Here is a 17,126-nt window from a genome sequence, read left to right on the forward strand (position 1 = left end):
TACTTCCAGTCTGTATCCTGGGTAAAGCTGGCTAAAGGCGGCTAGCTATACATGTACATTGAGCAGGAAAATGACTAAGCAATTTCCCTGAACATGCTTCTACATTGCAAATAATTAAGTGAGCTTAACCCCCCCTCCCCCAATGTGCAAATCTATGCTAATTATTTGTTTATAGTAGCTCCATGCTATCACTCTTCTCATTTAACTGTTGACATTTGGATAAGAATCAACTAGGAATATTTTTCCATACTTTTAATCAATCAAATCTTTTCTTTTTTTTTTGGTTCAGAAATTTGATATTGTATATTTTTGTATAGCACAGACCAAAAAAAACAAAACAAAAAAAACACACATTCTTGTGGGAAACCAGACCATCTAGTCCGTTGTGATGCACTGGTCCATTGACTTTCTTTGGCTTTATCTAATCTGACTCCTTATCTCCATAATCAGTCCCTAATCAGCCAGCTTTGTCCAGACAACAAGGGGCCAACATGCAGCAAAGGAGACCCTGAGGCCTACTGGGTGTCTTGGCCATAAAAGCATAATTTGTAGACAGGACATGTCCTTTCAAGTCAGTAGTAGTAGTAGTATGGCTGAATGGCAAAAGAATCACCACAAAGATATCTGGAATTTGCTTTACTATTTATATTCTTGTTTTTATTTCTGATGCAAATAAATAAATTGCATTATGCTGTTTAACTGTGTTGAAAAGCTGGGCAATTTTAATAAATTAAAATGAGGATTGAGAATTTAAACTGGAATTTTAAGACTGACTATGAAACACTAAACACTAAGAATAAAGATTTTGATTTTTCCCTTTGTAACAGCAACAAAAAACCCGTGACGAATGGGGGATTACATGTTAGAAAAGTCTCTGGCTTGTTTCAGGACATTTCAGGTATTTGGCCTGTTCTTTCTCTCCCAGCAGAAATCCTGTGGCTGATGAATGTTGATGCTAGGCCCTGACCTCCTTCAGTCTGCCACTCTGCAATCCTGCCCTTATCTCAACCTCACCAGGTTCTTCCTGGCAGGCACAGATGGCAGGCCCATTCGTGTGCAAACTGCGGATTGAGTTCAGACTGTCCTGATGTCTGCCTTTGTCTTACAGTGATGTCCCTTCTCTCACCATGAGAAAGGGCCAGTGAGTGAGCTAATTTACATGCATTAATTAAGGCCCATAATGAGCTCAGCATGACAGGGCATTTGAATGCATTTCTCTGGTATTGTGCAAACTCTGCGGAGCTCTGGTAGGTTTGCAGTCTCACCCATTCAGATGCGCTACAGGTTGTAGATGTTGGGGCATGTGATCAGATAAAGGACTTAAACACACACAAAACCAGGTCAGTATATACATGCAAGTGTCGCCTCCCCGAATGACACACACAGGTGCTAATGAGAAATAAACAGGCTGTTCATTATAGCAAAACTTAATACATTAAAAATGCAAATGACCATGTAGAAACAATACATTTATGTAATTACAAACAGTAAAACTGTACAGTTGCAATTAGTGAAGTATAAAAAACACTGAAGTGAATAATTTTTCATTGAAAATAAAATTTTCACCCACAAGGTGCACATAAGCTCTAATGTACGGTCATGTAAGAACAATTACATTTTATCTCATCAAATAAATATTTATGACCTAAGCACTATAAACTACAAAAGTATGTACAAACAAACTCCTCTGGAATGGTTTTAATCATCTTTGCTCATTGCTGATGTGTAAATGCTTACATGGCTGTTGCCATCTCATACCGCAGCGCAGCTAAAGCAAGGGAACCATGAAAAACAGCCGCAATCTCAACGCATTAACATCAAAGTGTATTTGCATAAGAGCTTGTTTTCTTTTCTCGTCCTCGGGGCTTCAAACGTTGAGCTGCAGCGGTTGTCCCTATTACCTCTTTGGCTTAAAAATCCTACTACGGGGTTCCGGCCTCACAACGAAAGCCAACACACATGCCAAATAAAGACAAGGTAAGGTAAAAAACAAAAAAAAACAAAAACATGTTGAGGGTACAAGGCTATCCCCTCCTTAACTGTACCTGAAGGGAAATCCCTTTAAATAGCAGCTGGCAGAGACACTGAGCTGGCAGGCAGATCAAACAGTCACTGAGCAGAAGCCCTATAAATACATCAAATTCACTTGCCTCACTTCAAACGCCCCCACTTTAGCCACGACAGCCCTCATGCAAAACCCACAGAGCAGAGCTGCTTTCAACATCTTCACGAGAAGGGCACAGTTTCTTATCTTAAGTGCAACATTTTGCATTGTTTCACATCACCGGCACTGTGTTATGTCTCGTCCCACGCCCCAGTAACGCCAGATTGGAAAAAACCCCCACACGATTGTTCTGTTCATTCCTCAGATTACACTATAGAACTTTCAGGAGCGTTGGTTTTCTTCACATACACCTCTGACATCCCATCAGGCACTAGATGACTGAACCTGCTCCTGAAAGAGGCCAGGAGGCGACCTGTAAAAAAAAAAGAGAAAGGGAAAATACCATGTTTAACATGTTGGCAAACATCAATAAAGTAACATGTTCTGACTTGATATTCTTAATAACTGTGTACATATCAACATTTAAAAGCTTCATCAAAAGATGAAAGGATTCAGCGCTGTGTATGTTTACTCAGCAGCCATGTGACAGGTGGGATTTTGTGGGCAATGATACTTGGTTAGTAGAGAGCATTTTCAGTGTCTGTACATGCAACTTTAACATATCTAATGAGTTTTTTTTTCATACTGAAGTGAGCTGGAAAGCGGTATTTAAGACTCAGCTTCATAAGAAATAATATTTGACAGACTTTTGGGTGAGATAACAGCTCAAAAGAAAGAAGGGAATTTACTGACTAACCCGTCCACGTTTTCTGTCCAGTCAGAGTGAAGCTGTTGCATTGAGAGTGGGAGTTACAGACGTAGGCTGCCTCCCTGGCACTGTGGACAGACAGCACGCAGCCCTGCGGACTGTAGGACGGCCAGCAGCGGTACTCCACGTTTCCAGAGGTGCCCATACCGCGCATCATGGTGTAATCTGACCACAGAAGAGGAAATGCCATTTCAATACATGAGGTTACTGAAAGATTCTGAAGTAGTCTCTGAGGATAAGTTGAAAGTTAAATGATCCTTGTGGGGAAAGTTAATACAGCGGAGTATAAGGGAAGCTACGCCGCTGTTGTGCAAATATAGTATGCAGCTCCTACTGAATTAAAAAGTACTCCTAATATGTTATGATTAACAGATTCAAAGGCACATTTTGTCAACAGCAGGATTCAGTTTGGGTGTGAACATATTTTAGTAGAAACCGTGGAGTTCTTATTATGATCAAATGTATTAAAAAGTACTGATAGGGACTGGTGTGGTATAAGAAAATGTATAAACTGCATTTAAGAAAATATCGTTTTTGGTCATCTAATGGCCCTGAAATGTTCCTAGATGCCGCACACAATATATTTTGATATCTTGTGCATTAACATGTTCACAAAGAACCAAGAGATGTATTTTCATGTGATCATCTTATTATTTAAAGAAAATGATCAAGTCCACTGGACAAAATTTGAGTTCTGACTTTAAACTCAGAATTCTGAGAAAAAAGTCAGAAGTCAAATTTTGCACAGGGGGCTTAAACCTCTTCTGTAATAATCCGACTGTTCAAGCAATGACTATTATGGCTACAGCTATTACAGTCTTTGTAAAATAAACAAAAACCAAACAAACAAAAACCCCCATCTGACACTAGTTTTGAGCTCTTCTGGCACAAACTGTTGCTCTGTACTGAGAAATCACTTCAGTCAACCTTCCTCCTGCCCAACACTGTCGTTACATTCATCATTATAATTCTTTCAGTCAGACTTCTTACGGATCTGCCCTTAAATCATCTGCTACATATTAGCAGCAGTCATGAGAAAGAATTACACACATGCCTACACACACGCACACACCAGAACAGGACAAAAGCCTCGTCTGTGAGCCGGTACGGAGGAGGCACATGGTTACAAACTGTTAACCTTCCTAAATGGCAGGAGCTAGTGTGTGTGTGGGGGAGTATTGTTAAGGGGCAAAAGACACGATGATCTGCCTTCCTGGTCTGAGAAAGAGGAACAAGGAAAGGGAGTGTTTATAGGATCTTTCTCAGTGGAGAGAAAAATGAGGCCTGTGGAGAAGCTAAAGAGACAGAGACATATGAATATAACCCCCTTCTCTCACTGTGTGAGTTTAGTGACAGGAAAAGAGGCTTACTCTCATATTAATGTACAGAATATCAAACGGTTTTATTTCTGAAAGGGTTCAGGACCTAAATGAATTCATGCTTTTCATTTCAGCCCACAACTAAATTTGTATTTGAAGCAACAGGGTTTTTTTTAAGAAACTACATCTCCAGTCACAGATGAGCTCAGCTGTAGAAAGGTTACATCCAAATTACAAATAAATCTCCATCTGCCAGCAATTTCAAATGAAGACTTGAGAGCTGATCAGTCTCTCTCAAAACACACACACACACTGACATTGTCACACAGTTTCCACTGTGAATTGCCACTTGGCTTCTTTTATTCTTTGTGTTTGTGTCTTGGCTGCGGTTCTCATTTTTTGTGGGGAGACATGAGCCCATGTTTTTTTTTAAATGCACAACTGCATAGGCTTTTTCCTGTTCTGGTTGTATAACCGTTTAGTATAATAGTTTGACATTTGGGGAAATACATTTATTTGCTTTTCTCTTTCTCTATTTGCTTTATTTGACAACACTACTATTGTAACTGTCCAGTAAAGGTACAACTGGGGAGATTATCTTACACTGGAAACAGGCGGCAACAGCTAGTCTGGCTCTGTAGAAAATTATAAAGACAAAATGTGATGTGATGTACATCATCTTGTTTAATATCACCAGAGAACTAGTTCCACCAGGTGTTTATCTGAAACCAGCTCCACATATTTACATAACTGGTAATGTGTTTAAAATCTGTACTACATTCTGATGGAAACCCACTCGCTGTATGAGCGAGGAAATCATCTAATTTCACTCTCAGCATGAAAAGCACAAAAAGTGCATTTGCCAAAATTTCAAGCCCAAAACAAAACAAACAAAACTCATCTAAACTAGGTTAAACTAAACTAAAAGTGTTAGCTAAACACAAAGACTGGGAAAAGTATGAAACAGCTAGCCTGGCTTTGTCCACAGCTAACAGAATCAAGTACCTTTAAAGCTCACTATTTCCTAAGTGTTGTGTAAAACATTTTTTTATATTACATGAGGTCATGTGCTACATATCTTGTCTGGTAGCAGGAACTTACTAAAGTGTTGCCATCAGCAAGTTGAGCCTCTTAAACAAACAAGATATAAAATTCAAATTTTTTTTTAGCTTTATGAGGTGTTGTAGGCATATTTTTAACATTTGGACAGTGCCAAGCTAGCTGGTTCCACGTTTCCAGTTTGTATAATAAATTGAGCTAAATGGCTACTAGCTGTAGTAACCATTTATATATATTTACTATCTTCAAACTCACCGTAACAAAGAGAGCAAGCGCATTTCCCAATAGGCCAAACTATGCACTAACAAAGTGGACTAAGCTAAATGAACTGATTTACTAAACCACATTAAATTAAACTAAGCTAAGAACATTAACATTATCAACCCACCCAAAAAAAATACCTATTTCAGTTTCAGTGTAAACCCACAATATGGTAAGGTAAGATACAGTACACACACATTTTTAGGTCTTATCAGACACGCTCAGCAGCAGGGTCGACTTATGGCACCTCCTTGTTAAGCTAAAACATTCCCTCCTGGTGTGAGTCTCAGCACTCTGGCTGCCTTACCCCGAATATATGATTAAATTCACAAAGTACTGCTATATAAACAGTCCAGCATCTGGGGAACAGAAAAATCTCACCACAGGAACAGGCAGGCCAGTCGTTCTGTTATTAATATTTCATAGAGCTGAGAGGAGCATCGGGAGGGTTGATGGGGTGCAGGGGAGCGAATGGAGGCACATTGGAAAGAGGAAAAGCGAAGGACTTTCGGTGTTTATAGAGATAGTATACAATTAGTGAATTGAAAACGGAGCAAAAAATTATTTTATATAACTATTCTGAATGGCAGAAGCATGTCAACTACAGTTTTTATATTAAGAAATGAAAAACTGAGCAAAGAGTTTAAAAAAAAAATTGTTGGTAAGACTAGCCTGAGAGGCAACTAACTAAACAAGAGCAATACCTTATGTAAAGATTAACTCTGTGTAATCCCAGCACAGTTTGTTTAAATGACTGCCGAGTGGGGTTTGTGAGCTGGAGTCATGCGGCATTAATTCCACTTTGCTGGTCTTGTACTCTCATTCCAGCTGCCTAATAAACCTGTCAAAACAGCCTAAGCAGGAGAAACGCCGGCCTTCGTTTTTTTAAAGATACAAAATAAAAACAGTGTCTGAATTTTCTGTACTAGTGGATCAAAAAGTGAAACATTCCCTCAAAGAAAGAGATCTACAAGAGAGCCCACTGCACTTTATATAAAGAAGCCTTTCTTTACCTTTGATTATTGATGAAGGCAGGTTGTCCAGGTGCAGGCCAGACTTGTAGAGGTGGAGGATGTGTTCAAAAGCCTCCAGTGTTTGATTGATGTCAGCTTTAAGGTCCCCTGGACACATTCAATGAATAAAATCTGGTAAATATATTAATATGACTGATTAGGTTTCCCCCCTCACTATGCTCCCCTATATAATCCTGGTCGTGTGAGCTCAATAGACAACTTGTATTCATTACCATGTTACATGTCATGAAGCATCTTGTCAAGCTCATTAAAAGAAACACTTAGACTTGAAACAAGTCATTACACAACTACAATAATAGAATGATTTGTTTCCTACTCTCCGTGTCATGTTGAGACGTCTCTTGTCCTCACCTGTGGAGTTCATGATGTGGTCTACCAGGTGTGCGAGGCCAGGCGGGGCCTGGTGAGGCAGCAGGTAGGTGAAAAAATACCTGGGGCCAGGCAAAGACAACTCATTCAGACAGACATGCCATGTCATATAGTTCCCACAGAACATGACTTGTCTCACAGTAGTGAGAAAACAAACAGAGCCTATAAAGCTGTCAATTATCTGAAGGCTTTTTAAAGGGGAAATACTCATGGAACTACCAATTTATGCAACACACCTCCTCCAACAAACTTCAGATCTCCAGCTGCACGTCTTTACTATCAACAGCATTGTCAGCTGGTTCTATATTTAAGCAATCATTCACGTAGCCGCTGCTCCATCCATCCATCATGTCTATCATGGAGTTAAACTGTCATTCTTCTTACCTATAGGCATTGTAAATGTTCCTCTTTTCATTCAAGCCCTCACACTCTCCCTGAGCCGAGCAGGGCAGAGTGAAATTTCTGTGTGGAAACTGGAGGGTGCAGTCTGTGTTAGTCTGACAGGCGGTCTCCTCGGCGCTGGCGTCATCCAGGTCTGTGAGCTTCAGCTCGCCGGACACAGTGACAAACTGCCGGGGCTGGAAGTCCAGCAGGGCCACAGAGCCCAGAGTAGACTGGGAGAGGAAGTGGAGCAGCCGGACCAGGTCCAGACACACCTGGGGGGAGGGGGGAGACAGGCCTAAACCTGGTCAGGTGGACTCTTTTTCAACTGGATGGAAACATAGTCAAGCAACAGCACTTTGTACTCCCAACTCCAAAAACATGCTGACTAGTGCTGAAACAATTACTCAACAGAAAATATTGAACTTTTATTTAAATAGAAAGTCTCCTGAGATACACTTTGTATTTAACAAGTCCTTCCCAAAACAGGAACATAAGCTAGGTGTCACACACATTTACTTAAGAACGTACATCACTGATTTCCAACAATCACAAATAACACAACACAAACACAACCTCAGAGTCATAAGAGAGATAAAACTTAACTATATAAAACATGAGTGCATGATATAAAAACGCAGTTTTATCAAGATCCAAGCAGATTCAAGGACACTGAAGATTATACAGCTACATAAATTATGATAATTGATTAATTCATTCATCAACAAAAACAAATGATGATTTTTCAGAATCAGAATCATCTTTAATGGCCAAGTATCTTTGAACATACACGGAGTTTGACTCCGGTGCAGAGGCTCTTGGTGCATTTCTAAGGCATCAGGGAATAGAAAATGATAAAAATAAAAAATAAACAATGTGTGTATTTTTTGTATTTATGCTTAGAAATGTACTTGACTGTCAAAATGGTTGATCTTCTGCCACTATTTTCAACCTCAGATTAGATTAATCTAAAAAAGTCAGATGAATCAATAATGAAAATAACTGTTAGCCATAGCCATAATTATAGTATCATTGGGTTTAGATTTTGTGCTTATTTTCAACCTCTTCCACTTTTTCCCCAAACAAAAACGTTTTAAAAATGCTGGAAGAACTAAAACATTTCTGAGGCTCAAGCTAAAGATTGTTTTTTTGTTCCTGGAAAACTGACATGATGAACAATATAATTACTAAAAATGGTAAAATATAAAGCCTCACAAAAGGACTGTGTTATTTGCTTCTAAGACATTTTCACTGAGCCATTTTCCCGAGACTGTTTTTACAGTACTTGTTAAATTCTATAATACAAACAGAAAGAGAAAACAAGTAGGCTGCCAAAGGCCTTAGCCATACACTGACAGAGCATGAAATGATTCTGTCACACTGCAAACATAGCTGCAGTGTTAGGTAATGCAGCGAGTCTCTCGGACGTCACTTGGTGAGATTGAAGCACTGTCAAAACAGGGCTGGCTGAAACCAAACACCAATGGATTACTGTAGCCTGCACAGTTGCAGCGTAGCTGAAAAGGGCAGAGCAGCTCGAGGGGAGTATTATGAACAGCTATTTGGGAGATGCAGCAAAATGAGGGCCGTAGTTGATGAGATGATACTGGCAGAGACTGGGATGTTACTAATCCAAAGACAAGGCAAGCGTGACATGTTTTTTCTCCTCCACTCATTCTTTCTTTCTCTTTCAAACATCCATGCATGAAGACATATTTGGTTCCCTGGAGTGTAAATCCGGCCTCTATTCACTCACTACTGTCACTATACCTGTAATGGGGGGTTGAGCTAAAGCCGTGTATGTGACTTTGTGTGAGCGTGTGTTGGATAAGATGTCATTCCTAAGCTGCAGTGGATTAACTCCAGGACCCATCTTCATTCCAGCCACAGTCTGATCAAATACACTGAGGGACAGATGTCAGAACTCCAGGAGTTTCAAATGTCTGCCTGCCTCATCTTTCAACCTTCATCTCTTCCACCAGTAAGAGCGAGGGCCTGCACATGCATTACGCACAGTACTACATCGTGTAGTGTAGTGCAAAGGATAAATGGCAGAGCATGAGGCAGCTGAAGAGTCGCAGTTATTGTGCTTACCCTGAATCTGTCCTCCCAGGGACTCTGGAGCAGCTGGATCATCTGGAGAGGACTCCCCTGCTCTAGGATGACTGTGATTCTTCCCCCTTCTCCTCCTACATCTCCTGCACAGTGACCTTTGAGCTTTAAAGAATAAATGTAGTCAGTCGAAGTGAAGTGGCGCTTATTATGAAACTGATTGTTTTTGCATTTTAACTCTGCAGAAGTGAGAGAAAGAAAAGTGTTTAAAAGTTGTGAGTGCTGGGTGTTCTGCCAAGGTACCCTCTGCAGCTCAGACTTAAAACCATATTACAGCCTACAGGGCAATGTGTCTGCACACTTGCAAATATAATCAATTGAGCTGTTGGACACAGTCCCATGACTGCTGTACATGAGAAACAAACCCCATCCATTTACAGTAGTTCAAACAAGTTCCAAATTGGGCTGTAATGGCCTGAGTGAATAAGCGCCTGGGGTTTCAGATGCAACTGGGGATAGTAGAGAGCACAGAGGCACATTGTCTGCTCTTGCCAAACTGGACCCAAAGGTCAGAAGAGGGTCAGTGAATTTAATTTAATTACATGGGAAGGTCCTGCAGAGCCAAAGAGGCCACTATGTGTGAGACAAAGGAAAATATGAGTCGTGGCAGGAATTATGGAAAATCGTAATAATCTAGCAGTATGGTGCTCAGAAGTGAGCACCAGCTTCTAAGCCACCATACATTCCTTTACTTTATAATAAGATATATTGTCTATAAAGCAAACAGATGGAGCAGTTTACCTTTATGACATTTGGATGCTGCAACCTTTGCAATAGGACTATTTCTTTCTTCAACTTGTAAGAAACGAGCTCTCGACAGCCGTGGGGGTCTTTAAAGTCCTCCAGACACTTTCCCATGTCTATCCCCTGTTCGTTGACGAGTTTTAACGCCACGGACTGACCTCCGGCTAGCTTCACTTTGACAACTAGTTTGGTGTATCCGGACCCGAGAATCTCTACCGCCTGCATGCCCACCAAAGAATCACAACCCATTTCATCCATATGCGCTTTCCTGGAGCCATGTGTGATCTCATTCCACAGATTATGATCCAAAATTGAGTCCAGTCTGGAAGAATGCAGAGTTTCCCTTGGTACTCCATTTTCAACATCATCGTCAGGTAAAAGCAGCGGAATTATTTCTTTGCGTCTCTCGTTGAGGTGGTAAATCAACTCCCCGCGGAGCGACGCAGCCTCCGTCTCATCACCAGCGAGTCCTGCATTAGAACTGTGCGATGTTCTAGCTCCAAACTGCTGCACGCCGCTAATCAAGAGTGATACCAAAATAGAAAGAACCACGAAAGCCAGGAGGGCAGCCGCGCGTAAAGAGTTGCCCATCCCGGGCATTTTCCTCTCGTGGCACGGCTACTGCTGTTGGAACAACGCACGACCTCAGGCTCGGACTCTCTCTCCAAGTGAAAGGACTCCTGACTTTTCGTTAGGAGAAATGATCCGGCTCCTTGTTTCCACATCCCAGGGAACTCCCTCTAGAGGTGTGTCCTGTGCGCTCGTAATTTTACACCCGCTAAACAACTTTGCGGTAGAGCTCGTCCTCATGTTGTCACTTAATCCGAGTGTTAAAGCGCTTTGCACATCTAATTTTATTACAGCAATCAAACTCTGTGTCGGTAGTACCCCAATAGGTTCTGTTGGCGGATAATAAACTGAGCACAAACGCACAAATGAAAACCAATAATCAAAATATATTTAAATTGGTATTGGAAAATTTATCCGAAAATACTTTGTTTTTGTTATCCGGATTACTTTCTTTTAAAAGATAAAGTTACTGTTATTTCAACGACAAGCCGTGTGCTCATATAGGCATACATGTATGAGGGAGGTAGAGGACTGCAGTCAATGCCACACTCTGTCCAACAGGGGGCAGCAAACACCGCGTTTCTGGTAAAACATCACTTTACCAGACTGATTACTTGGTGTTCAGGAGCCTTATTTGCTGAATAAAAATGAAATATCAGATATACAAGTTATTTTTTTCTTAGATTCCATACGGCCTTTTGTGGTGTTTCTCCTGTTGTATCTCTATTTATCCCACCGTGTTTCTTACATAGACCTTGAGACAGCATTGATGCGCTAATGAAGCATTTCCCTTTGTACCACTACTCACAGGCAGAAATCTGCCACAGGAAATTACCATGCCTGTCACCTCAGCACCAGCCAGAAGCCAAACCCCCCTCACATCAACCTCTCATTATGTTTGCGTGCGTGTGAGTGTGTGTGTGAGAGAGAGAGAGGGAAAAAGAGAGAGCCTGGTGCCTGTTAAGCTTTGGGTACGTGTGTATTTGCGTGTTTTCTCTTGTGAGTGTGCGTGTAGTGAGCTGGGGAGCTAAACAGTGTTAAGTTAATCAGTGTCTGAAGTCAACAAGGTATTAGCCATGTCAGCCGCAGCACAGACTGCTCACAAAACTCTATGCCAACCAACAGCAGCAGCAGCAAGCTTTTGTTGAATCTGAAGACAATACTTCAGAAAAACACTCAAAAAAATATGTTTGAAAAAATCTAAACGTTAAGCTCCATTTCCTGGCCTCTGAAATGGTCAGCTCAGATGCTTAACTAACCTAATTCACTATGTATGAATCAGTTTCCAGCATCGTGATTTAGTGAAGCACTAATAGATATGAGGCCACACTACTGAGATAAAAATAAACACTGTATACCCCTCCACTGTCACTGCTTCTGATTAAAACCTTGAAATAAAGTTTTGTAGAAGACAAAGTCCTCTCACCTCCTCCTGATCTTTGCCTTACTTTCAACCAATAATTTCCTTTTTTTCCCAAGGTGGTCCTTCAAAGCCCAGTGACATGAGTGATATTTATAACCAGAGCCAGACTAGTGGCCGCCTCATTAGCAGCGACTCACACAGGTCTGCTGTGTCAGTTTCTCCTCTACTTTGAGCTGCTCAGCTCAACTCTCACTTCTTAATAAGCAGGCCAGAGTCATGGGTTTTCCCTTTTCTTCCTTTGTTCTTCTTCAGAGCTCAGAAATGATTAATCTGAATCTCTTTAGCTAAAGAACAATGTAGCAAAGCAATTACATGAAAGAGGATTTTTGAGGTACTGCATGAGGAATTCCATTTTGCCCCACTTTAAAACTGTACTCCACAACATTTCACTGATCAATGCTGTATTTTATGACTGTAGGATGATTTAGATGTATGCTGAACATAACATAATCACATAAATATGATGAATTGTCTACAATATGCTGCTTTCTAATAAAGCACCCTTTATTATAGGTTTACACTGATTGTTTTATTAATGGTTAATGAAGAACTATGAGTAGCAAATAAAAGTAGTTTGGAGTCTGGTCTCTACCTTTTTGTTGATTATACAGTAATAAAAATAAAGCATTTTAAAGTTGCTGCTGCAATACAGTGTGATTCTAATAAGCCACCTGAAAGGCTTTATAAGCTCTAACTACAGTGGCTTTGTCACTGTGCTTCTAAGAACAACTTTTGGTTTGCCAGTCTGTGAGTGGTGTTTCTGTTTTAACACAGTAATATATTAACACATGCTAATGGGCTTCTCACTTTTAATAAGTTATCTGCTAGGCAGCTATAAATGTTAGAGTCACCGATAAAGCATTTTTATTCCATCAAATGTGCTGTTTAGTGTTGACACATTTGCCAAAGGGTCCAAACACTCAAGATGATTTTTCATAAACTTGCAATCCAAAAGTAGCCCAGTTCTAATTAACATCTTACTGTTAATCTATCCCAATAGAAGAGGACCTAGGCTATGAATCATTAACAGAGACACTGTAGGTGGTCAGATGTAAGCCTAAACTAGCATCACTTAACTATAACATTTAAATTGCCTATTTTTTGCTGTAATGCAGCAAAAATGTGATTTTTAGACTTAACAAGCTTAAATTTAAAGACGTTTTCTTGTCATGGCTGCATTTATTATCAACCTCGTCTTTATTGCCTGATATAAATTTAAATAAAGGAAATGGGGGATTGGTTTTAGTGGCTCTTATCTAAACTCACTTCACAAGAGTAATCCTGCATGTAGCGTATTTAAGATATAAATAATGCAACGCCCATCAGCGGCTGAATGTCCCAATTAAGTTACTGTTGTAACTGAACACAGCATCACTGTCTGTGCCCCTTCATAACAACAGCTGTAGCTTCTGTTTGAGCCAATTAAGCAGGCACTGACGCGTACTCTCCGCCACATTGTGCTCCAGCACCGCGTCCGGTTGGACAGCGACCAGGCTGCGTCCTCAGCATCACCGCGCCTCGGCCAATCAGAGCGCAGCTCGGGGCAGATTAACCCACACGGCCCCGGCGCTGCTCTGAAGTAGCAGCCTCAAAAACAAGCCTGTGATCCTCGTGGATGAGAACTGTTTGGTTAACACGATTCTAAATAGCAGGAAATCCATAATTGCTTGTTTAACACTTTTACTTTCAAAGGCGAATCAAAAGGGAGATGGATGCTTGCGCGACAATAGGAGAAAGCACGGATGCGATAGTGATGGATGATTCTCCTACAGATGAAAGGGGAATTCAGGAGGCTTGCCAAAGGTGGGTTGTGTTTTCCTGACTGCGAATTTCTCTAAGCTCACTGTGTAACTTGAAAAGCGGTAGAAAAAAAAATGCACGAGATTTACAGCAGTAGAAGTGAATGTGTGTTGCCCTATGTGGCTGCTGTATTGTTCAACGGCACTCCGGTCCTGTTGTGGACCACAGGACTATGCAGGACACGATTTCTGCTGTTGTTATATTTCCATTAAACTATTATACAGTTGCCTAACTCTGCAATTCATTATTATGCTGTTGTTTCCTTTGACAGATGAAGGGGACAGCACTGAGCAGGGCACAACACACAAACGTGCTCTCTCTCATACTACAGTTGGCTTGAGAAGTGTGAGACCTGTTCAGTGTCATCAGCCTCCTGCTATACACCAGCACCCTTGCATATAAAAAAAATAAAATAAATGCAAAAAAACCCAAATTGCAAAGAGGCTTGAAATCATAATAATAATAATCGCTTTTATTGAAAGTGGTGCTGAAAAAGCCAAGGTATGGGACACTTTAGCTCAGCAACAGGCCACAATTTGTGGCCTGTTGCTGTTCCTCTCTACAGACTCTCTTTTTGTCTAATAATACCACCACAGAATGCAGCTCTGGCTTTTTAAGGAGGTTCGGCTCCTACACAGGCTACAGGCTGAGGCATAGCCCTGTTTTCAGTGTGTGACTGGCAGCTCAGGAGATGTTTGAGGACACCACATTGAGCTATGCCCAGAGACTAGAAGAAAGAGATGTGTTTTAGAAAGGCTGACAGACAGAGACCCAAGGCAGACAAGAGGAGAGAGTAGTTGGAGCTGACGGTCTTTATCCTCAGAAGTACTTTGTGATTCTCCTTGCTGGAGTCTTTTGAAAGCCTTAAAGTCGCCCCTTAGACACCGCTTACATCCTCAGTTCTATCAGTCAAACTTCACTCTGATCACAGTAAAAACTATTCACTAACACACTCACCAGTGTTGGAGCACAGAGGATGCACAAATTTGACATTTTCATGCTACTTTATACTAACATGAGGCTCAGCTACATTTATTTGACAGCTATAGTTACTTTATACATTAAGATTTTAATGGTTATAACATATGTTGCACTGTTATAGATTAAGCTGCCCAACATTTATGTAGGCTAGTACAACTTTGACCAGCTACATCAGTAAAATGCTACTGACACTTTAAAGCATTAGCATCTTCAAGGCAGGACCACTACTTGTAACTTATAACATGAAAGGATGTGAATATTTCTCTGCACACACTCACTCCACCATTTATTAGGCGCACCCAGCTGAAACTAAATCCAGTCTATCTAATAAACGGGCACCTTACTATAGAGTAGCTTTTGTTTTACACCATACACTTTGCTCCTTCGATGTAAACTCAGATTTATGAGGACATTCTGATGTCAGTGCAGAATGCCAGTGTTGTTTTTGTTCCCCCTGGGTGTGTGGAGCAGCTCGGTGACAGCTTCCTGGATGTATTTTTGTATTCAGCCAATTAAATATTAACGGTTTCTGCAAATGACTCTCCTTGTGTATGTTGCTATTTTGGCCAGCCCATGAAAAATTATCTAAGGGGTCAAACAGGTGTAAATACACATATTCTTACCCCTGTGGTGAGAAGGCTACCAGGCACAGGTTATTTTCTGTAGTCTTGGCTAATAAATTAGTCTATAGAGTATGCTTCTGCAATATAAACTGCATGAAACAACAGTAGTTCCAGATACTCTGAGTATATTTACTTAGTTAATCTAGTGTCTAAACAGCATAAAGTGAATGACAAACATTTGCTCTGTGATTAAGAATTGCTGAGTATACTGTGAGCTAGTTATTATTTAACTCACTGCAGGTTTATTGCAACATAAAGATTGCAATAAACAAAATACTGAGGTGTAATCCGTCACTGAGCTCCACCATTAATCAGCTCCATAATCCCTCTGCTACTGTACACCACCAAGCTAAAAGTCTCCTCATCATCTGTGCAAATTATTATGGGATGCAAATAAAACTGTGCAAAGTCATTTAGGTTCTGTTGACTTACTCCGTCGTCTTGGCGACACTGCAGGAAGTGGTGTTACATCCAGTCTACCATGGAAAAACAAGCATATGGTAGACTGTGCAGACATCACGGTCCTTTTACTGAGGTACAACTACAGCATTACTCAGTAGTTGAGTCAGGTCTGTTTGTTTACTCCAGCTTCAAAATCCCAAGAATTTAAGAGATTTTCTAATTAAAATTCTGGAAGGAGGTGAAAAACTAACTAAAATAAATGATCTTATCAGACTGAAAAGCACCGAGTGGAGATATTTCACTCAAAACTGCAAATGTGAGCGTCATAATGGAAATGTCAGAAGATCCGAACATTACTAGGATTCATCCACTTGTTTAAATGTTTCAGTTTGGACCAAGTAGAAATACTCATGGAAAAAAAGAAAAATGTTGTAATAAGCTGTATTTATAGAGCACCTGGAGCCAGCATAGAAAAATTTAATGACTGGATGGAAGAAAATTACTTGACAATAAGTCATAAATTAATGTTCATATGTGGTGACTATAGATTTGTTAAATCCTAACAAGCACACAGGAACTGAGGAGTTTATTAACACAATATATAGATGCAGTTTATACCCAAAAATTACAAAACCAAGTAGAGTAACAACCCAGCATGGAACATTAATCGATAATATATGTTATGGATAGTAAAATGACAAGTGGATTACTCATAAATGATATTAGTGATCATCTACCAATATTTGTGGTTTATGAGGGCCAGTATAGAGAAGAGAGGCCAAAAACAAATTTTTTTTCTATAGGAGGGTGATGAATGAACATGCTGTAAGGAGGCTAAGAGATGATTTCATGGGGCAAAACTGGGAACCAGTTTACAGAGAGGATGACTTAGATAAAGCATATGAGCAATTTTTAAATATATTTAAGAAAGTATATGACAGGAACTGTCCTCGTAAGCAGTATAAAAACAAAAGGAATTACAGTGGGAAACCGTGGATGAGTAAGGGATTACAGAATGCATGTAAAAAAAAGAATGTGTTATATAAGGAATTCATAAAGGACAGATCAAAGAAGGCGGAAGAAAAATATAAGTCATATAAGAACAAATTAATTGAGATTTTGAGGAGATGTAAGAAACTATATTACTCTAAAGTATTAGAGGATAATAAAAATAA

General features: G+C 40.2%; 2 protein-coding genes across 2 annotated transcripts in view; one reads left to right on the top strand and one right to left on the bottom strand.

Annotated features, from left to right (window-relative positions):
- Positions 1 to 712: 712 nt before the first annotated feature.
- Positions 713 to 11,093, bottom strand: pkdccb (protein kinase domain containing, cytoplasmic b). The gene is made up of 7 exons (XM_020591208.1): positions 10,150 to 11,093; positions 9,391 to 9,513; positions 7,300 to 7,571; positions 6,898 to 6,977; positions 6,526 to 6,633; positions 2,862 to 3,038; positions 713 to 2,477 (listed from the first exon to the last, which is right to left on the bottom strand). The coding sequence occupies exons 1-7, from the start codon at positions 10,750 to 10,752 to the stop codon at positions 2,371 to 2,373; spliced, it is 1,470 nt and encodes a 489-aa protein (XP_020446864.1). The 5' UTR covers positions 10,753 to 11,093; the 3' UTR covers positions 713 to 2,370.
- A 2,288-nt stretch (positions 11,094 to 13,381) lies between these two features.
- The window catches only part of disp2 (dispatched RND transporter family member 2), a 16,250-nt gene continuing 12,505 nt past the window's right edge, over positions 13,382 to 17,126 (top strand). The window contains 1 exon segment of the mRNA XM_020591192.1: positions 13,382 to 13,948. Within this exon segment, the coding sequence (XP_020446848.1) occupies positions 13,854 to 13,948 (95 nt within the window). The 5' untranslated portion in view covers positions 13,382 to 13,853.

This window comes from Monopterus albus, unplaced genomic scaffold (assembly GCF_001952655.1).
Source record: "Monopterus albus unplaced genomic scaffold, M_albus_1.0 scaffold13.1, whole genome shotgun sequence".
NCBI classification, from domain to species: Eukaryota; Metazoa; Chordata; class Actinopteri; order Synbranchiformes; family Synbranchidae; genus Monopterus; species Monopterus albus.

Coding starts and splice junctions, on each gene's coding strand:
- pkdccb (XM_020591208.1), bottom strand. CDS start 10,752: ATGCCCGGGATGGGCAACTCTTTACGCGCGGCTGCCCTCCTGGCTTTC. Junction 6,634..6,897: donor CCACATCATGAACTCCACAG/GTGAGGACAAGA, acceptor GAATGTGTCCAG/GGGACCTTAAAGCTGACATC. Junction 2,478..2,861: donor TGGACAGAAAACGTGGACGG/GTTAGTCAGTAA, acceptor TTTTTTTTACAG/GTCGCCTCCTGGCCTCTTTC.